The sequence below is a fragment of the Cavia porcellus genome, unplaced genomic scaffold, assembly GCF_034190915.1.
Source record: "Cavia porcellus strain 051 isolate PalLab524CR breed Dunkin Hartley unplaced genomic scaffold, mCavPor4.1 scaffold_6, whole genome shotgun sequence".
Classification (NCBI taxonomy): domain Eukaryota; kingdom Metazoa; phylum Chordata; class Mammalia; order Rodentia; family Caviidae; genus Cavia; species Cavia porcellus.
This window is the reverse complement of record NW_026947489.1, coordinates 42,627,393-42,655,010: the sequence shown is the minus strand read 5'-3', so window position 1 is coordinate 42,655,010 and position 27,618 is coordinate 42,627,393. Positions and strand designations below refer to the sequence as shown.

At 44.2% G+C, this 27,618-nt stretch overlaps 1 protein-coding gene across 1 annotated transcript; it reads right to left on the bottom strand.

Annotated features, from left to right (window-relative positions):
* Window positions 1–1,598: 1,598 nt before the first annotated feature.
* Stra8 (stimulated by retinoic acid 8) lies at window positions 1,599–17,549 on the bottom strand. The gene is made up of 8 exons (XM_003475355.3): window positions 17,342–17,549; window positions 13,604–13,679; window positions 13,099–13,183; window positions 9,854–10,069; window positions 8,647–8,929; window positions 7,593–7,666; window positions 5,445–5,556; window positions 1,599–2,024 (listed from the first exon to the last, which is right to left on the bottom strand). The coding sequence occupies exons 1-8, from the start codon at window positions 17,531–17,533 to the stop codon at window positions 1,950–1,952; spliced, it is 1,113 nt and encodes a 370-aa protein (XP_003475403.2). The 5' UTR covers window positions 17,534–17,549; the 3' UTR covers window positions 1,599–1,949.
* Window positions 17,550–27,618: the final 10,069 nt, after the last annotated feature.

Here is a 27,618-nt window from a genome sequence, read left to right as displayed (position 1 = left end):
AACACAAGTTCAGGCAATCCCAGAAGGTCCCACTGCCCAGCTGCTGGAAAGGCCTATTTCCCCCTTGATTTGGTTATTTGCAACAGGGAGGCTTTGCTGGGGAGTCACTGCCTTTGGGACTTACACACTGTCAGGAACTGGGTAAGACCATCCTCTCAGCACATCCAGTGTATCCATCAGGACTCACCAGAGAGACAGAAGCAACGGTGTGTGTGTGTGTGTGTGTGTGTGTGTGTGTGTGTGTGTGTGTGTATGCACACACAGAGAGGATGTATATGCTAAGAAAAAGGCCCAGGCCATTGTGGGGCCTAAAATCCAGCACCAGGCTAGGAAAGTTGCAGTTGAGCACAAAGGAGGTCTGTTGGTGAATTCCCTCTTTCTCCAAGGAGGTGGGTCTTTCTCTCCTGACCCTTTGACTGATGAACACATTACAAAGGGTCTCTGGTTTACTGCAAGTCATGGAATGCTTTGCATAATATTTGACCAAATATTTAGGGACCATGGCATAGGCAGGTTGATGCAGAATTGACCTTGAGCTCCCGGGTGCAGGCCTGGAGACTGTAGAAGATGACATGGGTACCTCTCTTTGAATGCAAAACAATTGCTCCAACTTAGTGTTTCCATATACTAACATGTACAGAGCTGGCTATGGTATATTTTTTCCTCTTCAGTTGTATCTAAGCAATGCAAATAAGGCCAGCTAAGATATTGGTATATAATCTTTAAGGCCAATCTGTCGGTCTCCTGTTTCCTCGAATAGTGCTCTCTATAAAAACCTGAGTGTAGGGATGGCAGAGTCACTCAGCTCCAGGAATGTCAGCTGGGTACTAGCCCCAAAGTAAGAGGCTATAAGTTCCCAGGGCAAAAAAGTTTACATATCAACACTAAAGCAATAACCTCCGAAAACAATTGAAATACTATCTTAATTGAATTATGCAGATTGATCCTTCTTCTAGTCATCCTCCCTACATTTTGTAAAGATGCATTTCTCCCAACCTGCCTAGCCAGCTCAAGTTACTCACGTAGTTCATGCCATTCTCACTGTCACCCGTTGTTGAACCACCCTCTTCTTCACAAGATATCTTCTTCACAAGATAATAAAGAGAGGTCTTGGATTAGGGTCTTTGTCCATATATCTTCACTTGGATCATGCTTAGGACCCCTTGACTGTCCTTACCTTTAAATATATCTTGGTGTCTTTACTCTTGCCATGGAGATGGTAGATTAAAATTAATTTGCTAAGATTCCAATAATATTTTAATGGGATTACAAATATAATTTTCCAAACTGTGAGGAAGATTTAAAAAAAGGATTACTTGGATTACAATATTCAATATTTGAATTACAATAGCAACTTTTATGTACCTTTTGCCCAGGGATCTCACCAAAAAGTGCACAGATCACTGGGACTCCACCAAAACAGCTTTTCAGGCATCTGCACCAGAGGAGGTGGATGCACTCGGCTGCACCCTGCCTTTATAACGATGCAGAGATAAGCTGAGCACTGTTTCTGCACTCAGGGTGTACTTGCAGGATGTTCTAGAAGACTCCAGAACATTGTAGGACCCAGCAAAGTGATGTCCTGGGTCTGGGTGCGCTGAAAGAACTGGTGTTTTCTCACCTCCAGGGGCAAATTGTGCCTGCTCCCTTCTTGAAAAGCCCACAGCTTGGGGCTTCAGCTGTACCCAGCACCCTCAGAATAGGTCCAGATGGATGTGTGTCCCCTGCAGCAAGTCAGCCCCTTCTACCTAACAGCCCTAAATACTGACATAAAGTCAAACTTCTTTTAAAACTTTGTAATAGTCAGAAACTAAAAGCTCAAAAATGTTTCTGAGACAGCCCTCTTGGAAGAGTCCTGGAGGCCAAGGCAGGTATAACCATTGCTGCCAACATTCAAACTTGCAGACTGCACACCTCATTCAGCCTCTTCCCCATCTGGCCGTCCTCCATTACAAATCCTCATCATCAAAGGTCTCCAGGCACCTCAGCATTATCATCTCATCATCAGTAGATGGGGCTGGTTCCTGCAAAACGCATGAGAAGAAGTTGAAATATTGATGGAAGTTTCCAGGCTGATAGGAAGGCCTGGCAGCTTGGGGTCTCAGCTCTTCCATTCTCTACAACTTTCTCCTCCAGCTTCCAGCCAGGGAACCCTAGAGATGGTAATATTTCCATTACACACAAAGCTCTGTGACCTCCAGAAAGGATCTAGGAGAACTAGCTTCTTTCCTATCCTGGAAATTGCCAGGATCCCCTAAGACACACAGGGGAAATCTTAGTTTTAGCCCAGTGGTTCATCGGTAGAAGACTGTGAATTACATCATGGTACATCCACCAGTCATCAGCATACAGCTGGGTTTTTTTAACACAAGGAATGAGATAGGTTTCTATCTCTGGAGTAGATGCTTAATTTTTTAAAAATGCAAAGCAATGTGTTTAGTATACTATCATTTCTGTTTACAAGGATACACAAATATCTTTGGATAGACCAACTTTGGATAGATGTGCAAGAAACTGGTTGTAGTAGTTGTCTCTAGGAAAGACAAGAGGGGAGTAAATGAGGAATGATGGTGGAAAGAAGCTAAGTTTTCACTGAATGTCTTTTGCGGAAGACCAGCCTGAGATGACAGAATGGGCAATAATTAGTATTAATAAATTGAAACAAAAATAAATCGAGAGTCTGTCCCAGGCTTTAATGACTTTGTGGCAAGACACCGGCCATCTTATGGACAGATTAATCTTTAAGCCAATGGCCAGAGCTGAGACCAGCAAACAGTCTGTGAGGTTCTGGTGCCTCAAAGCAAGAAACACAGCAGCTGAGGACCTGCTGAGCAAATTCCACCTAGTTCAGTAGTCACAGTTAGCAGACAATCAGGTTACTAGTTAACCCTGATCTGTTCCTGTATGATTTTCCAAAAATGCATTGTTCCTCAATTCTTGATCCTTGGCTGCATCAGCAATTCATCCCCACAGCTTCCTGCAGCCCACCAACATGCCCCCAATCATGCTGTCCATTTAGTAAAAGCCAAAGACACCATGCCTCATGGTCCTAGCCCATCACTGGGCTTTGACAGTATTGGTTCCCTTTATAATTATAGTGTATATAATGTGTCTGTGCTTTATTATTTCATTATATCTCTGAGAAGGAGATCAATGGTCTAAGGTCATGGCCCCAATAATCTTTTGCTAATTTTGATTTTATAGCATGCACAGGGGCTGCCTATTAGTAGATTTTCTAAAAACACAGCACTCCATGTGTCTAGCAATGACCCCTTCCCACCTCTCAGGAATCCCTACTCTTTCCCCTAAGAGTGTTCCTGGGATTTTTTATTCTTCCTGTCTTTCTCCACCCCAGCAGAAAATCCTGACATGGGTGATCCCTGTGGGAAGTGTCCCTAACCCCAGGCATTCATCTGATGACAGCAGGACCAAAGATGACCTCTAGATGGAGAGATGACCTCTGTGGACCAAGTCTGCCTGCTCTGGAGAAGCACTTCCTACTCCCTGAGCTTTCCTAACAGGGGTGGGAATGGGGATCAGGGGTGTAAGAGAGGTGAGGGTGCCGTTCAGTGCAAGAGCGCTTGCCCAGCATACATGAGGCCCCAGTTTCATTCCCAGCAAAATAAGTATCAGATATGGGACAAGTGGTTTTTAAAGGGAAATCACATGGGCCTCTTGTTCAGGACAAGGACAATGACAAAGATTGAGAAAAGAGGTGCTCAGAGCATAGGGAAGTCAAAGAGGTTGAGAAAGGGAAACTCCAGGCTCTGTCACACAAATACTTGAATGTCGTTCACAATGCTCTGTTTCCTTCCACTTTGAAAATGGTGGCTGAAGCCTTTTGTTAAGCTACAGATTTCCTGAAAGCAACAGGTTGGTAGAGACGTTTGCTATTGATGTTGGCCGCTGAAGTATATTGAACAGTCTCCTACCAAATCAAGTCCACATGGAAAATCACTTAGAGCTAGAATCTTTGCAGATGTCATTAATTAAGGTCTCATGATGAAACCACCCTGGGTTTAGGGTGGGCTCTACATACAAATGACTGGGACAAAGATGAGAGGGACAAAGAGACAGGCAGGTAGGTGGGGCAGGGACACACTGAGGACAGAGGATGCTGAGGGTTGCCAGAGAGTTCCAGAAGCCAGAGAGACACATGGAAGCATATGCCTTGGGGCTTTCAGAGCCTGTACAGCCCTGCCAACATCTCAGTGTCAGACTTCCAGCCTCTAGAACTAGGAAGGGAACTTCTGTTGTTTTAAGCCACCAAGTTTATAGTCATTTATTAGTGCAGCCCTAGGAAGCCAACACAGGTACTAGTTGAGTTCTGTTGTACCACTTCCTGTAGAGCTGACAAATGGCAGCGAGTTGGAAGAGAAATGAGGAAGAATGTAACTTTTCCTCTCCCCACCAGAGTCTCCTAAAGATTAAAGTCTCTTGCCTCAGAACTGTTCAGACAGTGTGTTCAAGACAAATTCCAGGACCTCGTGATTGTAACACTGAGTGAGCATCTTGTGACATCAAGAATTGGGGTGATTCTTGGGGGTGCTGAAATTCAAGGCCCTGGCTTCATGTGAACATCAGTCTCTGCTTGTTCTTGTTCTCAGTTGTATCAGGAGAAAGGAAGAAGTGAAAGCAAAGAATCCCTTTAATCAGTTCTCAGACTTGGTTAAGTGGACAAATATAGATGATTCTGACAGAAAGAGGGGTGCAGATGCTACAGGCTGGTCTGCCCCAGATTGGTAGGATGTAGATAGTGAACTACAGGACAGGTTTTGACCCCAGTGGGGATACAAAGTGGTCTCAGCAGAGGGAAATGGAGAATTAATGGGCAAAGAGCTGAACTATGCCTTGGTCTATTAACAAGTTGTTCTGTTTTTAGACAAACAGTTGTCACTTTAGAGTTTACCTTTTAAAAACTGGTTGTACTTTTACTAAATCATCATCAGAGAAAATCTGTGATGTACTGCAAACCTGAAAGGGCCTCCCTGCTGCTGGCTGAGATTCTCCCACCATGGGAACCCCAGGGATGGACCCCTGGCCAAGATTCCCACAGCTTTCAGAGAGTAGAAATGATCCTTTTGAAGTTGACCCCAAATATTCCCACAGGGTCTCAGAAGATGATGAAATAGCTCAGCCTTTTTGCAAAGCTATTGCCCAACATTTACAAATGCCCTTGGAATGCTTCAAAGGGCTCCCGGTACAATCTGCCCTGGAAGTTCTCCCTTTGCCTCTTCCTCAGCTTCCAGGATGCATTCCATTTCACACGAGGCATTATTAGGCTGGTGTCTACCACCCACAGAGCAGGCCAGAAAGAAGCAAAAAGGTCTGCCCAGTGCTCCTTGCAGGGTGGTGAGAGCAAGGAGTGCCAGGGGCCCTCATGAGTTCTTTCTGCCATCCTAAGGTGGGTAGGCAGAGGTCTCTTTGCACCTTCTCTGCCCTACCTGTTTTAATGGAGCATTAACACAGCAGAGGCCCTTTAAAAAATCGATGATTTGAAGGTAGAGCTGCAACTTTTTCTCTGGGTTCTCTGGGTTGAAGCTGGCAAACCCTGAACTGGCAACAGAAAAAGAAGAGTTAGAAAATATTTAGAACCTTAACCTCTGCTTGTCACCACTCCTCTGCTTCCAAAATGTTTGGACTACAGTGAGCCAAGCTCTTCTGAATGTCTAGTGGAATTCCTAGATGGTAGAGCTCTTCCCCTAAAATCTGTGCTGCCTCTGTTCACAGCAGAGATGCCTCATCCAGAACCCTCTGAAAAAGCAAGACTATGGTGAGACTGACTGGCTCTTGTGCCTTAGTTTCCCTGGCTTAGTGTCCCATGCTGTGGCCTTGGGACAAAGGAGCACGAGCTCTTTGAGCTCTCAGGCTACAGCAATGCTCGCCACTGTGGTTCCACCCACAGCTGCTGCACAGGCTCAGGAAACACACTGCACAGCTGGAGTTTGGTCCCATGGGAAGCCCCACTTAGTGCATGTGACATGGGGTGTAGGCCCTGGTGTAGGAAGGAGGCCTGTGTTACAGGCTCCTTCCTTATCATGTTCCAGGGACAAGAGGTGCATTTGAGTGTGACTGGGGCCTTCAAGGTCAGTGCTGTGGGTCACAGAGAAGAACCAACTTCTTGCACCCAGGTTCTCCTGGGATGAGGTCCAACAGCCAACCTCAGGACCTCCCAGCAGCAACCCTTGTCTTTTTTAATAGATTCCTGTTTTGATTCTATCCACTGGGCAAGGAGTTCCAAATACTGTTTAGTAAGTACGTGTTGGCAACTGCATCCAAGCTATGTGTGCCCCAGTCCCAGTGCTGAAGTAGGAATGCAACTGTCAGCCAGCTGCAGCAAAACCACACTCTACAGATGCCAAGGGGAGCATGAGGTGGGAGGACACAGCCTCCTCTGTCCATCCCAGGGCTCCTCGAGTCTGGCCAGGCTGGGTGGGGCGGGGGATGGAAGATAAAGATTGAGGATTGGGCTGCCTGGAAGTCTGCTTAAAATCGTCTGAATCCCTGTGGCCACATCTCCAGGGTGACCCAAAAGCCAGGCTCCCATGGAAGACCACAGATTCTCTTGGATCCCAAGGATGTGAATGTCACTCTTACTCTCAAGTCAGAGACTAAAAAATGTTCAAACTTCTTTTCAGCCCGGACACAAGTGCAATATGTGAAGGGCTTTCCCTTCTGACCAGGAAGTCATAGGTTTTTGAGGAGCAGCCAGGGAATTCCCATCGTAGGCTGGCTCTTCAGAGGAAGTACCCTGGTGTACAGGCTTCATCCAGCTGCTTCTTGTTTTAAATCTTCCCAGATCTGTTTTATGTCTTCTTGCCTTGTAGGTCAGCTGTCCCTCCTTGGTGCCTTCCATATGCATTCAGCATTGGGGAGGTAACTTTCCCCCTCGGTGTGTCTCAGTCTCTTTTAAGCATAGGGCACAAGGCCTATTTCCCCACAGGCCCAGGTCCTCTGTGTTTCAGATCCCCTGTCCTCTTGTGCCAGCTCAAAAGCTATGAGCAGCCCACGGGCTGCCTGGGCCTGGCTACAGACTGAATGTTTGTGCCCCTACCCAAGTGATGGCTTTAGGAGGTGGCGGTGATTAACACATTTACAAAAGAGGCCCAGAGAGACCCGTTATATTGAGAAAGTGCCATCTACCAGACTCTGAGTCATCTGCCACCTTGATCTTGAACAATGAGCAATAAATGTCTTTGTTTTTCTGCCACCCAGCCAGGGGTTTTCTGTAACAGTGGATTTAACAGCAGGGCAGTAGCATCTGTACATGGGATAAGCAAGGCCAAGGTATACCAAGAAAACAGCAAAAGAGACAGACAAAATGAATCACCTTGAGCTGATTACCTAGTGTGTCCCTGACAACGTCATTCCCCAGGAGATGACACAGGCCTAGGACCAACCCACTTCCAATCACAGTAAAATGTGGATTCCTAAGAACTTTTATTGGATTATGCACCCATCTGGGGATTGCAGAGGATGGACTATAAAAGACCCCTGAACAGGTGTACACACACACACACACACACACACACACACACACACACCTTCCCGTTGGCACACATACACTTGCATCCTCCTGCTGCCTTCCTTACCTGGGGTAGGATGCACTTAGAATTTCAGTTTTGTCCAAGAAACTTGCCACATCAAAGGTATCTTCAAAAAAGACCTAGAAGAAAGGCCAGAACTTCATGTGTCAGAAGTGATTTAGCTGTTTGATGCTTGCACAAGGCTGCTGGGGCAGAGGGCAGTAGAAGGCCTCCCTCTCTCTGCACTGTGTCCCCAAAGGATGTGTGTGTCAAAGCTGGGCCCAAATGCAGCCTCTGTGCTTGGCAGTCTTCCCGCATGGTAACAGCAGTCTTCTAAGGCTCTGTGAACTCCAAAAGAGCTGGTTTTCCTGCTTGTATCTCAGTGCAGGATGACTGCTAACAACACCCAAAACTCTGGAAGCCACTCTCACTACTCAAAAGCTGAGAAACGCATGGATAGCAGACACTGTGGCTGCTTCCTCTTTACTGAGTTACTACAGTGCTCTCTGGGATGGAAACTCTCTGCCTCTCAAGGAGTGGACCTGAGTAGTCCTGAGGTGCTGCTCTCTGGATTACCAGTCACTGGTTTAGTAAAATGTTTATCTGGCCAATCCTGGCCAGTGACAGCAGAGAAAAGGCATGGTGGGAATTTCTGGGTAGCTTTTCCCTGGCTGAGACAGAGCCCTCACAAGAACTCCTATCGAGTGAAAAGGATGCTTGGTTGCTTCAAGCAAAGAATGAGAAACCTGTTCAAAAATGAAACAAGGAAGAGAGAAGAGAGGAACCTCAATCCGTCCTCATCACTGAGCAACTGGGCTAACCCAGACCTTCCTGGATGTGAGGTTTAAAAAAGTCACTGGCAGCCAAGAGTTCTACGCTAGAACATCCTATACCTCGGCTCCCACAGTGTCACAGAAAGGCCAGGTTGCTGGCAGGAGAAGAGAAAGTGCTGTCCAGTGGTCACGGAGATGATGATGAGAAAATCAGAACCCACATGTAACCCGATTTCAATTGGCCCCTCCAACTCACTAAAAGACCTCAGCAAAGCTCGGGATCTTGGGGCTAAGGATGACAGACTGGTTCCTGTCACACTCTGGGTCACCCCACAGAATCTGCTCACCTCCTCTGGGGTGGAGAGCAGTGAGCAGCTGGCCCCTTGGCTGTCTACGCCGCTGTCTTTCATGCTTTCCTCAGCACAGGCCAGCTGAGGGCAGATGCTCAGGCCCAGGGGGTCATCATGCTGCTGGGTCCAGGCCTGCAGGACACTGGCCTTCCTGTCCTCGGATAGTGTCTGCCACAGGTGGGAGATGGCTGCCGAGATGATGGGTTGTGAGGTCTCCTGTGAGGACACGATGCCATTCCCAATCAGCAGGTCCATTGTCTGCCTGTAGAAGCTGAGGTACCTGGAACAGAAGCGTGCCAGCTCTCGAGATTCAGTTCCTGTGGCCCCTCCAAGGCTTAAGCAGATTAGCCTTAAAGCTCTGCATCCTCTGACTCCCAGAGGGCCAAAGCCACCAAGGGGGCCATGAAGGACCTACATCTGCAGTTGGGATTTCTTCCATGGCTGGCTCAATTGTTCTCCCACATGGAAATATGGTGCAATTCTGCCAGGAGTGCACCTTCCTGTTAGAAACCCCACTTTAACACTGGGCTGTGGGCCAGGCCCAGCCAGGGATTGGGATTCCTCCTATTGGGCCAAGACCTTCATAAGCTACACAGTTGCTGAGAGTTTTGGGTCCATAGAGGAGGCAGTGGCAAGGAAGCCATTCACCTTCCTCCTTCCCTCCCTGTCCCTACCGTCTTCTTTCTTCTGTCCTTCCTCCTTATATTGGGGATTAAAGGGCCTTCGCACTAAGCTGTATCTCTGTTTCTTTTTTAACAATTTTTTATTGTGAGACATGGTCTAAGTTGCTCAGGCTAGGCTTGAGCTTTCGATTCTTTGCCTCAGATTCCTAGGATGCTGGGATTACAGGTGTGCACCATCACACCTGATTCTGTCTTCCTGTAAGACCATCTGTAATGTAAGACAGCAGATTTGCAGAGCTTGAGTGGTGGAGGTAGACAGGGGTTTAGCCTTTGTAACACAATCAGCATCCCCATCTATCCAAATAAACACCCAAACTAAATAAAAACAGCAGCTTGGAGACTGTGTCTAGACCCACAACTGACTCCATCCTGAGCCCCTCCTGTGGAAACTCCAGAGTATCCAGCATTCAAGGACTGGTCTGATTTCACATGGAGGCCACAGTGTTCACAGCTGCAGCCTGTGTCCAGTCCCCACAGGAGCTCCGCGGGTGCATAGAACCACCCCACCCAGCTGTTCACACCGCTCAAATTCCAGGAGGTCTGGTGGTGAAGTGACTGGGGAGTGTACGAGGTCCACTTTTTTCTCTTCTTCTTCCTCTTCCTCTTCCTCTTCCTGGTTTTCCTCTTCCTCTTCTTCACCTTCTTCTTCTTCTTCTTCTTCTAAGTCCTTCTCGAATGCTGCCTCAGTTGGGTACCAGGGGAAGGAGCCATTCTGAAGAAAATCCTCTGAGATCAAGCTGGGGAAAACAGGAACGAGACAGTACTGTAGACAGTGACCCCCAGCAAACACAAAAATTCTCAACACATTTTAGCAACAGTATACATAATCCAGTCACATATATGTTATGACCAAATGGTCTTGCTTATTTAAAAACCAGTCAGTGCAATTCACCACATCAACAGACTGAAGAAGAAAAATCATCTCAATATATGCAGAGAGACAATTAAAAAAATCAATTTTATTATAAGAACTATCAGCATACAAGAAATAGATGGCAACTTCCTTCACCTGATTAAGGCTATCTGCAAAAAGCCTACAGTTGATACTATATTTAATGGTAAAATACCAAGTGTTCTCTCTCTAAAATCAGGAGTGAAAAGGGGATGTCCATTCTTACCACTTCTTCTCAGGATCACACTTGAGGGTCTAGTCAGTCCAATAAGGCAAGAAAAAGAATCAAAATTTAGAATACAGATTAGAAAAGAAGTAAAAATATCTATTTTGCAGGCAATGTGAATATGTAGGAAATTCCAAAGAATCTGTGAACGTATGATTTATAGTTAAGAAGTGGATTTAGCAAAGTTGAATAATCTGAGGCCATTATCCAGAAATAAATACAGAATTTCAGTTACAACAAGGGCTATCAGAGTATAGAAAGTGTGTGGATGTGTAGGGGTGGAGACAAGAGAGAGAGAGGTGTGGGGATGCAGATGAACAGGAAGAATAACTTCTAAAGTTCTCCAGGATAACTATAGTTGACAAAGTAGCTAATAGAGATTTCAAACTCCCTACACAAACAAATGGCAAATGTCTGAGTTAATTGCTCTGATCTGATAATTACATAGTATATACATGTATTGAAGTGTCACATTGTACCATAAATAGGTATAATTATTATGAGTCAATTACAACATAAAGTAAAAAGGAAGTTTATATGCTAGAAATGAACTTGAAATTTTAAAAAAGCAAAGAACTTGAAATTTTACAGTATCACCAAAAACATGAAAGAATTAAGTTTATAGCAAAAGCTTACTCTGTATTTTTTTAAAAAAGTTAACACTTTTCAGTTTTGCTGTTCAAAAGACATTTAAGACAACAAAACTACATGACACAATTTAGAAAGTCAGACTTTATACACAGGATCTCTTCATACTGATAGGGATAACCCTTAAGATGTTAAATTCCATTAAAAAGAAAAAGAAAGCTTGGGAAATACTTTTTTAAACATCTTGCAATGTAGAACGCCTTTCTAAGTTTTCCCCAAAACAACTTGATATATTGGACTTCATTTCTGCATGGCAAACAAGAAAAACAAAACAAAGACAATCTAATAAAACAAATGACTGAAGGAAAAACAGTTCGCAACCCAAGTAATAGAGTTAACTTATATGTACATGTAGAGAACTTCTACAGTTAAATAAGAAAAACAGTCAACCCAACACAGGTGGGCAGAGGACAGACAATTCCCAGGAAAGGAAAACCTAATGATCTTCAACGAAGGCGCTCAAGTTTACTTATAATTAATCAAAATGTAACGAGTATATTCTATGCTGATACCATAATTCTAATTACTGCAGCAAAAAATTATCCCTACCATTAACTCTGATTATTTAAATTAGGATTTTAACAAAAATTTAGTTATTTTTCTGTGTGATGAGAATTGTATCTTACATCGGTATGGAAAGAATAGCTCATATGATAAATGGGGTTCAGACCACTGGCTACCCATTTAGGGGAAGCAAGCATAGAATCCCACCTTTCTGAGACCACCTCCAGGGTCAATGGCAAGGCAGGGTCCAGTCTGCTTTTTAAAAACAGTCTTCAACTGCCATGTACGTTCAACACATACCCACACCACACCTGCTTCCTCCCCTCTGGAAAGAAAATGGTAACCTGGATGGAGTGAGATTATAAGTGGTTATTTTTTTCTTGACACATTTTTGTTTCCACATTACTTATTTTTGTTTGTTTGCATGCTAGGGAATGGGACCCAGGGCCTTGGCATGCTATTGAGCTACATCCTCTGCCTTCTACTTAATTTTTAATAATTTAGTTTGCTCTGCTGATTTTCCATACTATACAATACATGTTCTTTGTCAACATTTTCAGGGCATAGAGTAAAGTAGACAGAAGAAAATAAATGTCATGGTGTTTCTGGCCATACTAAAAAATAACATGATGCTACATCTCTTCACCAGAACGGCCTTCAATAGGCTCTGAAAAGCATGGGGTTTCCTACCCTTTTACGTGGGATAGGAGCAATGGCTTGTGCTCCGTGTGTCATTTGAGGCCAGCCTGTGTATACTGTGTCACTAGAGATGGGCATGCTGGGCTACTAGGACCTGGTCATTGTCCCCAAATTCAGGCTGGGATCAAAGCAGGCTGCAGGCTGCAGATGCTGAGCAGGTATTGACAGCAGAGCAGAGGAGATCTCTGTGCAGCAGGCACGGGAGGCCCTGATAGTAAATGTAAAACTTGACATCATAAAAGACACTTCTATTCGTGTAAGTTTGAGTTATTAGTAATGACCCACTCAGCGTCTGTGACACATGCTTTTCCTCTTTGAAGTCTAATGCTTTTTCCTAGATTCCCATGACTTGAAAAGTAGACTGACATTTTTATTTTCTTTATTTTCATCTGTACCCTCCAATATTTATAGTAGCTGAGGATTTCAAATGTATGTATAAATACAAACTATATAATGCTATATATAATTCAGGCTAAATACTATAATCTCATTCCTTGAAAATAGGACGTGCAAACATTTTAAAACTAGATAGATGGATGTCCCTCAAAATTAACATTGATTGTTTTTGAGAGCTAAAACAATATTTATTTTCAGGCTTTTCTTTGTTTCCTACATCTCCCATAATAAGCACAGGTCACTGTCATAACAAGAAGAAGCCCAATGGGTGTGTTAGGGTCAGGCAGAAGTGAGTTAGTTACCCCAGGACCAGAGTGTAGCAGGTGAGTGACTGGCTGCTCTGGGAGAGGAGAGGGTGGGACACAGCTTGCTCCATCCTCCTAGAGCTCTTGGGGTCTTACCTCTCATTTATGGAGAACATTCCAGCATATTTTTCTTTAACCTCCTGTAAGCTGCCGGGGTTTCCATCCTCCAGACTGAAGGATTCTATCAATTGAGACAAAAAGAAAATCAGATCCTTGTTGCATCTTTGTGGCCTGTGGGGGTGCCCTGAACTCCACCCTGTCCCCCAGGTTCAGATTTTGGAAGTCCAGAATTCATTTGGCATCTCTCCTGGGTGGGAGGGGAGAGCTCAGAACAAGCACTTATTCATTTTTTTCCTTTGGCCTCTTAACATGAGGTCAGGTGCCCCACAGGAGACTCATCAAACTTGCACAGCCTGATGACCCCTGTTCATCCTGCCAGGCCATAAGCTCGCTGGGTTAGGGACATCAATCTCAATCATAGCCCAATCACACTGCCTTGTGCACAGTAGGCCCTCAATAAGCATCTGTGGACCCTTTGTAACCCAGTTTCTGATTCTAACAGAAAAACAGAACCAGCCTTCACCAATGAGGGACTTAGTACCTTTCAGCTTCAGCAAAGTGTCCAGGGTTTCTTCCAGTTCCTGAATATGATTCTTTGCTTTGTTCAGAACCTGCCACTGGGGACAGAGATGGACAGTGCTGCTAGGGCAGCCTCACACTGCAGAGACTGCTTTTGTGGACCCATCACCCCCTCAAACTGAGGTCACAGTCCCTAAGTGTGAAGCCATACCCTTGACAGTGGAAAAGATTCCCTAAAGCTTAGAGGAGGTGGAGTCTTCTTTCTCACCTAGTAATGGATTCTCACTGAAATACCAAAGTATCTGGAAACAAACTGCATTCAACAGACTCCTAGGGTTGTAGAAAGGCAAAGGACTATGCTGCCTCCTTGAAGGTGGAGTCAGGCTCCGGAGGGGCACAGATGAATGCCTGTCCAACCCAGGTTGCACAAGGCACAGGCTAGGCTTCTGCTCGGTTGTGACCACGTGCAGCTGGCTGTTTAGCACAGGCTCACAATATTTACTTGCTAAATATTTACTTGCTAAAATTTACTTGCATCCAGATGATCCACAAACTTCTCAAGTGTTCTGTAAATTTGACTCTGAGTTTCTTCCCTTCCCTTCTAGCGTCTTTCCTCCCTCCATTCCTCTCTTCATTCCTCCTCATTTCCTTTCGTCTTTCCCTAAAGTCAAGATGGTATCAGCAAGATTATTCAAAAATAAGAAACACTAAGTGTATGTTGGGCTGACATCTACATCTCTCAGGAGTCAGGGACACTCCTTAGGCTCAAGGAAGTGCAAAGTTGCATGCTGAACCCTGGGGAGGCAGTGTCAACAAGACAGTCCCCACTTCAGGACACTGACATCCCAAAGGGAAGCATGGAAGCAGCTTGTGATTCATACGAGGCAGAACTAAGGAAGGGCTCGCAAGCCAACACAGAGAAGGACTCTTCTGACTGGAGAGATCAGGACTGTGGAACAGAGCAGCTAAACTGAGCGAGCCCAGCTTGGAAATGCACAGGCTAGGCAGACCTCACTCAGGCCTCAACCAGGCAGTTGCAGAGAGGACAGCTGGAGAGGCAGCTAGGGAGTGAGAGCCCCAGTGCTGCCATTCTAGATTCACAGAGCTTCTGACAGTGCAGAAAAAGGAGACTCGATCCTCTTCTCATTTGCAGAAACTTTATCTCCCTGCTTCCTATGAGAAAAGGACCAAGAGATAGAGGGAGGCAGTGGGTTGGGGGAAGAGCTAGAAAAAGAATCAAGATGTATGAGGCACCTGTGCCAACTCTCCTCAATGAATGTAATTACCGCACACCTGTACTAACAAAATTTTTGTAAAATTTTGAAAAAGGGCTCCTAAGGGGAAGTACAATACTCCACTGATCTTACGATACTATACTGATCCAGAGATGAAGAGACAGGAACAACAGTTTTGGGAGAATACAGCCAACTGTAAGGTTGCTGAGCATCCCTTCCTGACGAAGACCCATCCCTTGCTCCTGCACACCCTGCAGTTCTTGTCCTGGGTCTCATAATTGTGCTGTCAAGGCAGAAAAGACTTGCAATGAGGGGCTACTTGTTTCCAGAGTCCTGGACTTGACCTTAGGGTGAGAAAATGATTCTCTAGGTGCTATGGTTTAAATGTTCATGTGTCCTTGAATGCCTATGGTGACACCTCACCTCCAACAGGAGTGGATTAGGAGATAAAGTCTTTGGGGATTAAGTCAAGAAGGTAGAGCTCTCACAAATGGGATGAATGTCCTGAGAAAAGAAGCCAGGGGAACTAGTTCACACTTTTCATCATGTGAAGACCTAGCTAGAAGGTACCACCTGGAGACCATTTCTTACTGGACACTGAATTTGCAGATGCCTTGATATTGACCTGATTTGGAAACAGTCTTTATAGAGGTAATCAAGTTAAAATGAGATCCTTGGGCTAGGCCCCAGTTGCATATGAGTGATGTCATTATAAAAAGGAGAAATGTAGGTACAGACAGACACATACAGGGAGGATAATGAAGATAACCATGTGGCTGGAGCAATCTATCAGGAAATGCCAAGGATTGCTACCAAATTCCGGATGTTAGTACAGGCAAAAATGAGTCTTCCCTAGGGCCATTGGAGGGAGCAGGGCCCTGTGGGTACCATGATTATCTTTCCATAACAGAAGTCAGGAACTTACACTCGTTCACTGAAGCTGATTAACAGTTGTGTTCCATCACTTGCTACATCATGAGGGTCAACTCCAGGGTACATGATTTTCCTTTGGAGTGGCCTGCACTGCTTACTGTGAGACCCTGATTGCCTATCCCTTCGTTGTGCATGCTTCTCTGCTAGTCTACACTAGGGACTTTCATTTGTATGCACCCCTGGGGACACACAGCCAACATATCTTCCTCCAAAAGACTTGGAGCACAGCTGTGCTTAGCAGAGGCCAGATGTGCTGTCACATCTGGCCAGCTGGTGAGCCCGAGAGCCTCTTAGTGTGGCCCAGGAGAGGAAAAGATCAGCACTCCCTCTGCCCCTCACGGGCACACTGCTCTATTTTACAAGAGCAGGTGAGTCTCTGGTGGGATTTCCTCAGCTATGTACAACAGAGGTCCCATTTAGAGCCCCACACAAGGGTGTTTGGGTGCTCTCTTTGACCTCCACAAAGCCCTGGCCCTGTGTCTGCTCAGGAGCTTGCCTGGATGTCTGACCCCAAGTAAGAAGCCTCTGCAAGCATGGTGAGCAGGCAGCATGAAGCCGGAGAGCACGGCTTTGCTGACGAACCCTCCCAGAGAGGAAACACTGCTGGCTCAAACAGGCACAGGACAACAGGGATATTCTGAGAGGGGGCAATGACCCGGAACATGTACATGGACTCTTTCTGGCACTGCCTTAACCAGCTGGCAAGGGCTTCCTCAACTCTAGTTCCCTCTTCTTTTAAGAGGGAAGCTCTTGGGAGACCTTTCCATTCTGGTCTCTCTTTCCTTCTACCACCGCCCCAATCTACCTAAACATTCCGCCACGCTCTGCCAGGTAATTAATTTATTTACTGCTAATTAGCAATTAAAAAACCACATGAGAAGCCGGGCATGGTGGCTCATACCTGTAATACCAGCACTCAAGAGGCTGAGGCAGGAGGATCCTTATGAGTTCGAGACCAGCCTGGGCTACAAAGTGAGCTCAAGGCCAGCCTGAACTGCATAGTGAGACCCTGTCTCAAAAAGACAAAAAACAAAACAAAACAAAACATGAGAGGGAAAATAGAATTAAGAACAGGAAAAGATAAGTGCTTATTTGGAGAGACCCATTGCTTAGGGGAAAGACTCTCTTGGTGCACAAACCCTGAGATACTGTGTACATCTACAGTATGCACACACCTGTATTGTGACATGGGTGCATGTGTATATAGTAGCATGCATGCGTGCATTCCTGTCGTATGTGCACAAGTGCTTGGTGTGGTATGTTCTTGAAAACACATGTGAATGAATGTGTGACAGGCAGAGGTACAGGGTTCTGGAACAGCTGCAGAAACCTTGGTACTGCCCTTAGATGGGTGAGGCATGGAATTTACTGGCTAACTAGGTATCTCCTCAAGCACATCATTTTCCCTCTGTGTCAGGCTGCTCCGTGCAGGTAGATATGGTCTGGCACTCACAGTTCATCTCTGCATATTCCTGGTGCTATTCAGCATCCCTCAAGGATAGGCAGCAAGGACAGCAGCTCCAGGCCAAGCCTGATCTCAGGCCACCTCCCTCCACATGTGGAAGCATCTGCCCACACCCAGGTCCCCATACCTTTGAGGCTGTGAACTCTGACTCAGAGTAAACAGTCTTCCTCAGGTTGTCAAAGAGCCCTGCCATGGTGGCTCGGTGGCGGGCCTGGGACAGGCGTCTGCGGGCGACCCGAGACTCCAGCTCCTGTTGCTGCATCAGTGGTTGTGGCACTGGGCACGCAATAGGGTGGCTGTCTTCTCCAGCAGCTGCCATTCTAAACTGCAATGTAACTTTTACCCTAAATAATACGGGAGAACATTAAGAAAAAAGAAACACAGATTGAGCAGAGAGAAAAGAGATACCTCTTAGATAAAAGATCCCAAGTCAATGAGTATAACTAATAACAGACACAAAATCTGTTCCCAAAGATTGATTCTGAGACTCATAAGCCACCTATATTGGACTCACAGTGGTGGATCTCTGAGGTGCACTGTAGGGGCTCCCCAAACACTTGCTCATTTCTGTGAATGAGGACAGAATGAGACCTTGTGCCTCATACTCTGTCAAAACTGCACAGCCATATGTCCCACCTGGGAGAGCTTGTCGGTCTTAAGAATGGCCCCTCTTTGATCTAGAGAAGGGTTACCCTGATGTACGGATTTGAAAAAGAATATATCACAGTTCTACTTTTGATTCATGAACTTTTTTACGTACATGTAATACCTCAAAAAGAAAGAAAAATAAGAGACTATCCTGCACCTCATTTGGCACTTCACAGTGAAGTGGAGGCGTGTTTATCTTGCTTTGGTGCAATCTGAAGATGATCAGTATATCAGTGTAATGGTTTAGATCTAAAATGTCCCCCAGGTTGGGATTTAGCTCAGAGGCTCAAGCCTGGTAAGCACAAGGTAATGAGTGTGATCTCCAGAACAACAACAACAAAAAAAGTCCCCCAAAGTCTCATATGTCTGGAAGGTGATGGGGTCTTGGGATGCTATACTCATCAGTGGATCGATTCATGGATGAGTTCTGCAGCCGAATGTGCTGACAAGAAGTAGGGTCTGATTGGGACTGTTCTAAAAGGGTGTATTTTATCACAAGCTCCTCCTTTATATTCTGATTCCTACCTGCCACAGGGAACAGCTTTCCTTGGCCAGGTCCATCCACCAGGCCACTTCTGCCTTGAAGCCAGCTGAGCACGGATTTAAGCCACGGGCCAAAATAAACCTTTCCTCTCATTTCCTCTGAGAAGCTTCTTATCCTCAAGCCACTCTGATTCCTAATTTAATCTTGTTTTGCTAACATGCCACTAAGATCTTTGGTCAGAATCTATGGATCAAGTATTGATGGTGTTTATCCCAGGATGTAATTAATAAAAATCTCAATCATTCCTTTTGTTGGCTGCTTATTCCACACTGAAATTAATAAGTTTTATTGTCTGAACCATAAAGCCAAAAACCCCCCAGGCATGGGGACCACTGGAGCCCCAGAGTTGAATAGGGTAAGGGACAATTAAGATCAGGAGAAAAACCTTCAGGGGGAAGGGAAATGACACGTTAGTTCTAACTTGACCCTAAAGACCTCTTTGGACCCAGGCATTCACTGTCTCATGAATTCAGTCCTTGACAAGATTCATAGTGAGAGAGGCCATTTGAGATGCTTAAAAAGTCCTCTAAAGATTATGCCAGTTAATTGCTTCATAACAAAAATAGAGATTATACAGGGGAAGAACGTACGTGTTCCATTCTTACTCAAAACTGGGCACATGTGAACAGGTGAATGTGACTGGTTAGGCATCTTTGTGTGAAGCTGTTCACTTTGCAGAAAAAAGTATAGGAGGAACTCACTGAGACTATTTGAAGAAAGATAGTCTTAACAACTCTAGGCAGGTGAATGATTATCTCAGGGATGATATATTACCAAAGGATAAACTGATATAGGAAAAGGCACTGTTTTGTGGTTTGGCCCAAGACCTGAATCATAACCCTAGCTCTAGATTAATCAGCCATGGGATACTGGATGGTGCTAATAAACTCTAGGTTTTAATTTCTTTATCTGTATGACAGAGGTGAACTCTAAACCTTTTCTCTTTACAAGGGCATGGCCATGATTCCATGGCTGTCCTACATTCAAGCCACTCATATTCTAGCAGGAGTGAGGTATGCAGCACTTGGGAGTGTACAAAGCTTCATCTTAAAGAATTCTGAGACTGCAGCTCAATGAAATGAATTAACTGAATGCTTTCTTTGTGTGAAGCCTGTTCATTCTGCAGAAAACTAGAGCCAAACACACTATGAGGTATTTTAGAATGACCTTAGTGCTTTTCTCTCTAAAGCTCTCACTGCTGCAATTAACCTTGTCTGTGAAAATCTTTGCTCAGCAAAAGCTTTTCAGTCCAGTAGAGTTAAAAGGTGGCTACCTTGATACCTTCAACTAAGGTTTGTGAAGATTTATATGGTCACATGTTCTGTTTTCTGTTCTCGTCTATAAAGTACACTTTCTCACAGTTAAGTATCTTCCCAATAATTTACCACTTAATACCCACTTAGAACTGTCATTTTAGACTCCCTAGACAAAGAAAAATGGCCTCATCTTTGCCAAGTTTGAGAGAAATCTTCAATCTTACTTACTTATACTGAAATCTAACCCAGGGATTGGTATATTACCCCTGAAATACATTCCAGATCCTTTAAAATTTTTTTAAATTAAATTAAATTAAGCTTTTTTTTTTTTTTTCATTTTGAGATAGAATCTCACTAAGTCATTAAGTTTCCCAGGCTGGGCTGAAATCTGTTATACTCCTGCCACGGCTTTCCACACAGTGCTGGGATTAGAGTCATGCAACTACCCTATCCAGCCCTTTCTTTTTATTTTTTAAAATTAGAGACACTGTATCCCTTGACCAGGCTGGTCTCAAACTTGCAATTCTCCTGCCTCAGCCTCCTGAGTAAAACTTTCAATCTTTCTTAAGCACCAGAAAACATTTGAATATGATCCACTCTCCTTAGAAAACTCTAGGCAAACCCATAAAATACTCTGGAAATGCATTGGCAATTTATTATATACATAAAATCCAGCGACTTAATGACGCCTTGTCTCAAAAAAAAAAAAAATTAAAAAAGAAAGGTCAGGGAATGTAGCTCAGTGTGAAGCCCCTGGGTACAATCCTCCACACGGCGATGCACACAAACTCTCCTATACATTGTACAGCACACCCCAATTTCCTATCAGGCTACGAACGAGACCCACGGCTGTGTCCACGCATTCCCACACACCAGGTCTATCAGAAGCTGACCCCCAGTGGATACTCACACACCGAGGGAGCAGCACCGTGCACCTCACGTTCCTACTCGCGGGACACACAAGAGGTTGTGAAGCCCAGTTCACAGCTGTGACCGCCTGCCTCACGCCACCGCGCGATGTGAGGCTCCTGCAAGGCAGAGAACAGGTGACCTGGCACCTCGGCCAGGATGGGGACCAATCATGGCCCTGTCAGCAGCCCCAGCCAATCGGGATGCAAGGTGGCGAGCCAATGGGAGCTCGGGCAGAGGGAACCTTGTAACAAATTGGCAGCAGGTTACACTGAGGGACGTGTAGGGCACGGGTTGACCTTCTCACCCTGGCTTCTTGTTTTCTTCTCCACGAGGCTGACGCCATGCACCTCGCGGGGTCAGAGAGGACACTTTCAATAGCGGCCAGGGTACCAGGGTTGGCCCTGGAGGGGAAAGACAAAAACGTATTGATGGGTAGGAAATGAACGCTTTGAGCAGTGAGAGTTGACCTCTTAGGGAGTAGACAAGGAGGAAGGGGACTACAAAGAGAAGAGAACAAGTCTTCACTGCTTGGGATTAGGAAGCGGGCTTTCTCTAACCCATTCACGATTCACTTTCCTTCCCAAGTACAAGTGAATTCTGACCTTTGAGTCTCTTTTTTGCTCATATTCTTGTATCCCCAAGTATTCCATGATGGTTCTAACCCCTTGCATCACCTGCCTACAGCCTGGGATCCTCTTGGGCAGAGGCCGGGTTAATGCCTTGGAAAGGCGAGCTCACGATCTGTGTGGAGACAAAGACGCCCCCTGGCGGCCCTGATCTGAGATGAGCGAATGCTGGGCCAGGGGTTAAACAGGTGTCATCCTGTCAGAAAAGGCAGGGGCTCTTGATTTCTACTTACAAGCCCGTACCTAAAACATACAGTAAGGTACCTTAACTTAACCGAGGAGCCACAGACTCACCTTCCAAAGGATTTGGTGAAACATTAAATTAGATGTAAAGAAACAAACGTGCTGTAGGAGCTATTGATTCTTCTCCCCTTTAAGGTAAATCTGAAATATTCATTTCTTTCAAAAATTCTGACTAGATCATTTTGGGACCTGTTCTCTCTGACCCTCATGGGTCCTGGGACAGGATGTTACTCAGAAGCTTGTTTACCTGGGCTAGGGATTTAGCTTAGAGGCATAAGCGCCTGCCTTGCAAGCGTGTGGTCGTGAGTTTGATCCCTGGTACCAATAAAAAAGAAAAAGACAAAAAAAAAAAAGCCTATTTACCTGCAAGGGTCTTATTTCTTTACTAAAAATAAGGATCTGGTTGACTTTAGTCAACTACTTACAGCTACAAAGCAGACGGCTCTTTGCATGAACCCTGTGTACCTCCTGTGGCCTCTCACAGTGCTGGGTATAATCGGTATCTGCCCAGCAACATCCATGAATCATCACCTCTGATCCCGGCCTCTCCCTCCCAGTAGCATAGCTCTGCCCTAAAATACATCCCCCTCTGTACAGTAACTTGGAAATTTCCCTGAAATACCCTCTCTCCACCAGCAATATATCTTGTCCTGGAAAATCCCCATACTGTACAGTAGAGTAGAATTCTGTCTTGAAATACTTGGTCCATGCAACTCTAGTGTTAGAGATCTTTCCCTGAATTCTCTCCCTACTATGAGAATGTTCCCTCCTCCCAGATCCAGCTCAGCATTGGACCACCCAAAGATTGCCATTTCTCTTCTGTGGTCCCTTGGGCATGATATTCTGGTTTGGAGAACTTTCTCTTTGGGATTTGTTTGTTTGTTTTTTAATTGATTCTCTACTGTGAGTTTCCATCTCATGTGATAAAGAGCAGAGGCCTCACAGTCCATCATCTTATTATCCTCCAAACAAGATGAGAGGAGTGAATTAGGTACTGAGAGTCAATTGTGTTTCTAATTCTCATGGGCGACTCTGTGTAAAGAGCTCTCATTTTATAGATGGGGAAACCAGACTCATTTGTCTAAGGTAGCACTTCAGGTGGTCCTTTGCACAGTGTGCCTCTTGGGGTGGCATTTAGTTCAATAAATGTCAACTACCATAGGTCAGAGATAAATTTGCATGGTTGTGTGATTTTCAGAATTTAAGACTGACCTCTCTGAACTGAGGTCTATGGGTAGTGTCTGCTGAGACAGAGAGAAAGGCAGGGATACAATGGAGGAGTCCGCTGGTAGACTCCTGTTAGGGGTGCCCAGCACTTCTGCCAAGGGGAGCCTGAGACAGTCTCATACAAGCGTTGCCCACTATCTTTCTCGCATGAGGCCGACTTCAGCTTCAGGAGAGCTTGTACAGACAGCAAGCTCCTTTATGAGGCATAGGTATTCCTGGGTCTGCGTGGCTGAGTACTTCCTGGTATAGGAGGGCATGTATGATCCCCAAAGGCATGTCCCAGAGAGAGAGCCCCTACCTTCCTCAGACTTTCATAGTAAGACTGCCAAGGGTTCCTGAGATTACTGCTCAGCATCAACTTTCAAGAAACCTATTTTTGGAGTTTCTATTTTAAGTGTTTCTTTATAAGGTGTGGTTGAATACTATGGTGAACATTCACATTTTTTAAAAAAAATTATTACAGTAAGAGACACGTTAATCATCCTCAAAATACACTTCCTTGCTTTGAATACTCTTGTCTCATCATTGTTGTCATCTTTAGAAGCAGTTCTGGAAATCCATTAGTTTTCCTGGCTACTTTGATGTCCCAAATCAATTCAAAATTTTTACTCTTCAAGGTCATTTTGACTTTGGGGAAGAGCCAAGAGTCATACAATGCCAGGTCAGGTGAATAAAATGGATGAAAACATACTGTAATGTTTTTATCAGTCTACATTTCTTTTTTTTTGTCTTTTTCCTTTTTATCGGTACCAGGGATCAAACTCACGACTGCCTGCTTGCAAGGCAGGCGCTTATGCCACTGAGCTAAATCCCCAGCCCCTATCAGTCTGTGTTTCTGTTGGATGATTCTTGCCAACATCATTCACTACATGTCTGATCATACCTAAAGACATTCTAACCTATAGTCTTTGTGTCGTAATTCCGACTTCTGTTTTTCCTCAAACACTGTTTCTATTGACTGTTTATCTTCCCATTGTATAGGCCATATTCCCCTACCCCTGTATCTCTATCATAATTATTTGTGGTTGAAAATGGAATATTTTCAATAATATGTGATATCTTTGAAAATTGAATTCTAGTCTCAGAGTTTGTTGTTATTGCTATTTGTTTGTTTACTGTTATTTCAGTGACTTTCCAGGGCTAATTCTTAAAAATCTTTATTGTTTTTCATGTGTACCCATAGAAACCTAAGCTTTATTAATCTAGGGGGCATCAGTGATTGCGCAGAGATTTCCCTAAATGCCTTGAACCTGTAAGATTCCCAATCTTTTCCAAGGCAAGTAACCTTTTCCAGGCAAGTGCTTGTACTGAGGTATGCCTTCAACACTCTGGTAGTTTACAATTCTTTGCCTTCAGTTACTATTTGTACAGAGCCTCAGTCATCCAGAAGTGAGAGAATAGTGCTTTATTATGTCTTTCCTGGTCATACTCACATTTGTGTGGCTTTCTAGATCCTCTGGAATACACTGGAGTTTTATAAATGTCCTCTGAAGACATATCATTCCTCTGTTTTTCACATTAAGCTTTTGATTTACCTTTTGTAAACTCAAACTGGTAGCACTGCCTCAGGCAGCTGTGACATTAGACATCAGCAGATGATTGTCTTTGACAAATTCCTTAAGGATGAGCAATTCTCACCAACCATGCAGAGCTCTGAGTCAGGGCAACTGAAGAGAAATAAAGCCCTTTATGTGCTACACAGGCCAAATCATAGCAATCCTGTGAGGTAGGGTTTTTGGGGTTTCAATTTCATTCTATCCTCTTCAAGGAGTCAAGGGGCTCCTTGGCTGATCATTTTCTTAGCCATCATCATTGGAATTGTAAGATTCTTGGTTTTTGAAGCATTACAGAGCCAAGGAGAGGGTGATTCAAGTAAAGCAAATTAAAATACCTAAAGCAGGTGACTCTTACCAAACCACAGCTGTTTTTTGAATATATATTCCTCAGATTGCTGCAAATCTTAGGTTAATTTTCAGCTTTTAAAAATTGATTTTGACCATTTTTTTCGGCATTCTCATTACTTTCATGAGAGGTGCCTTTTTGGAAGTCTTTACTATTTCCTCACTTATTGCTTTCATTTTGGATTAAAGTATTACTGGAAAGAAAGTATTGAGCCAGGCATTCTCAAATAAAAATGAAATAACAGAAGGCCAAGGCAAGTTCAAGATGATTAATTGAGAGAGTTCAGGCTAATGGGGTTCAACTTGGGCTGCCCCTTTGAACTACCTACAACTACCTGGAAACTATTAAGAGTTGCCAGTTTTTGAGCCCCGCCCTGAGAGATTCTGGTTTGGAGTATGTCTTTTACATCAGTAGGAAACATAAGTCTAAAAGTTCTCTAGGTAATTCTAGTATGCTGTAAAGTTAACACCATCATTTATTTAAAGTGGATTTCAAGGAAGTAGATGAAATTACAAGATGGGGCTACTCTATAATAACATGAATATAAACAGTAATGTTTACAAAATGTATGTTGTAGAATGCTTCTATCCAAATCACCTAGATCAGTGATTCCCAAATTATGACTTGAGATACTAGGATTTTGAAGTTATTTTTAAATTTCCAGTCCGATGGTTTAAAATTTTTATAAAATGTAAAATGAATCACCAGAAAAAGGGAATAAAATTGAAAGATAAATTGCAAACCCACATATTTTATTATAACATCCAACACTGCTTTGCAAAACAGCTACAAATGTAAATGCTTGTGCTCAGTTGACTTTGTTGTATATTGGTACAAGGTACAACAGCCAGTACACGGAGCAGGTAAACCTGCCTTTGGGTTCTGTTGAAAAAGCCAGTCTTAGGCATTGATGACTGTATGTAGAAAGCTGGTCCGAGCGTAGTGCCCGCAGGAAGGGTTCAAAAGTGAGCCTTTCTTTGTCCTTTTTGCTAGTAGTAAGACAAGTGTAGGGAGGTGAGTCTTGTAGATGCACCAAAGGTATAGTGATAGTAGAAATTTAGAGGATGGGCAGTTAGCTCACCTGTCATCTACATAGGACAGTGGAATCCACTGGACAGCAGCCATTGTCCCAGATCCTGATATAAGGAGACTTAAAACATTTCTCCAGGAGAAGTAGTGGATAAGCCTCTACAGACAGTGAGAAAGGGTGAAAAGAAGCCCCCATGAGGAATATGCGAGAAAGGGAGGATTCATACTAGCAGAATTAAAGACAAAGAGGTTGAGATGGAGGGGGAGGGGGAAAGAAGGGTTTGCAGAAGGTAGAATCTGGTTTGGAGAGGGCATAGGAGTTGGTTTTTACCAAGTGTGAAAATTCCTTCTCTGATATAGAAGGAATTTTCTATACCATCTTCCGGTTGATGTTTGACAAGCTCAGATTACTTATTAAACCATGAGACCTGAATTGGTCCAGAAGAGAAAGTGAATGACTTTACAGTCTCATAGACTCAGTGCCAACTACTGACATCTGAGGGTGTTATTGGTGGTGTGTCTGTTCTGTGCAGACTGGGACTTTGCTGCCTTAGGGGTTGGAAGACAAAGGATAAAGGGATGGAAAGTTCTCCCTTTAATCTGAGCTGCTTCTCAAGGAGTACAGTCTGAGATCTGAGAGTGGCTCACCTTCGTCTTTACAAGCAAACAGATAAACCAAGCTCCCAGGAGGTACTTGTACAGTATGTGGCTCGAGGGCTGTACATGCTAGATGGAGCTCTGGGTCTTTCTGGTCCAAGATGCAATTTATGTTTGAAGGTTTTTGGGAGATTAGTTGATAATTTCTTTGAAATAGAACTAAAATATGGTTGCTATGGTAAATGAATTGCTATCATTAAAGTGTGTGTTTCAAGCATCTGGATTCCCCAATCAGTCTGATGTTCTTCCACGGCAGACCCTAGTCTTATTATTATGTCCCGAGGACCATATTTGAAACAGTATCTGGAACAAAGTAGATGCTTGCTAAATGTTTAGCCCACCAGTCTCCAGGCTCCTTGTCCTCCCTTCTCTCCTACCTCAAAGGTTCAAAGGCAAAGAGAGACTATTAGATTAGAAGAATGGTTTAGTGTTTGCCTGATGTGTTGTCATAATTTCCTGTAGAGTAAAACTTGTAGCCCTGATAGCACTTCCTTAAATGAATCCCATTGCCACTTTCTACCTCTAAGCAGGCATTAGCATGTAAGCTGTGATGGGTTAGTCAGCTGAACTAATCAGATCTAATGAATGATGTGGTATCTCATAGCTTCTCTGGTTAAATAAAGGCAATTTGAAACACTACATAAAGTGCTTCTGGAAATCTTTTAAGATGGAGTAAAATGGTGCAAAGAGAATGAGGAATGCTTGGGACAAAGACCCATTCAGAAGTCAGGAGTGATTCAAAAGTTTATGTGCCCTTGGGGCTGGGGATTTAGCTCAGCAGGCATAAGCGCCTGCCTTGTAAGTGCGTGGTCATGAGTTCCATCCCCAGTACCGATAAAAAAAAAAAAGAAAATGTAAAAAAAAAGTTTATGTGCCCTCTATTAGGACTGTTCTGCTTGAGAGTGGCTGGGCCTTAATGGAAAGTGCCCTCCGTGAGTATTGATTGAGCATTTACTGGGAGGTAACTGCTATTTTACACTCTGAGGATGATATAGGGGAATGAAACGCCCAACCTACTATGTCTGCGAGTTCGTGTTCCCTAAAACTGAAAGATATATTTTAGAAACAACAGAGGTGAAGAGTAGAATATATTTATTGAGGGAAAGAAAGCTTCTGTCTGAAGAGAGACAGAAGGGGGTCCCGAACGGGTTGCTCAAGACTCTGTCTTTTCCAGGGACTTTTATAGAGTGAAATCATGGTTCACAGTGGGACATAACTATAGTTAGCCAATAAGATCAATAGTTTAGTTAAAATTGATTAAATTGGGGACAAATGGGAAAGCAAGTCACGTAGGAAGTGGGCATTCTTACAGATCAGTGACTCCTCCTATAGGGGATTGGGATGATGACTCTTGGCTTCT

Bases quoted from the DNA above. Each gene is read 5' to 3' on its own strand.
- Stra8 (XM_003475355.3), bottom strand. From the start codon at position 17,533: ATGGCAGCTGCTGGAGAAGACAGCCACCCTATTGCGTGCCCAGTGCCA. The intron at 13,184-13,603 runs GTACTAAGTCCC...CTCAATTGATAG, and splicing joins CACTTTGCTGAAGCTGAAAG to AATCCTTCAGTCTGGAGGAT. The intron at 5,557-7,592 runs GTAAGGAAGGCA...TTCTGTTGCCAG, and splicing joins CTAAGTGCATCCTACCCCAG to TTCAGGGTTTGCCAGCTTCA.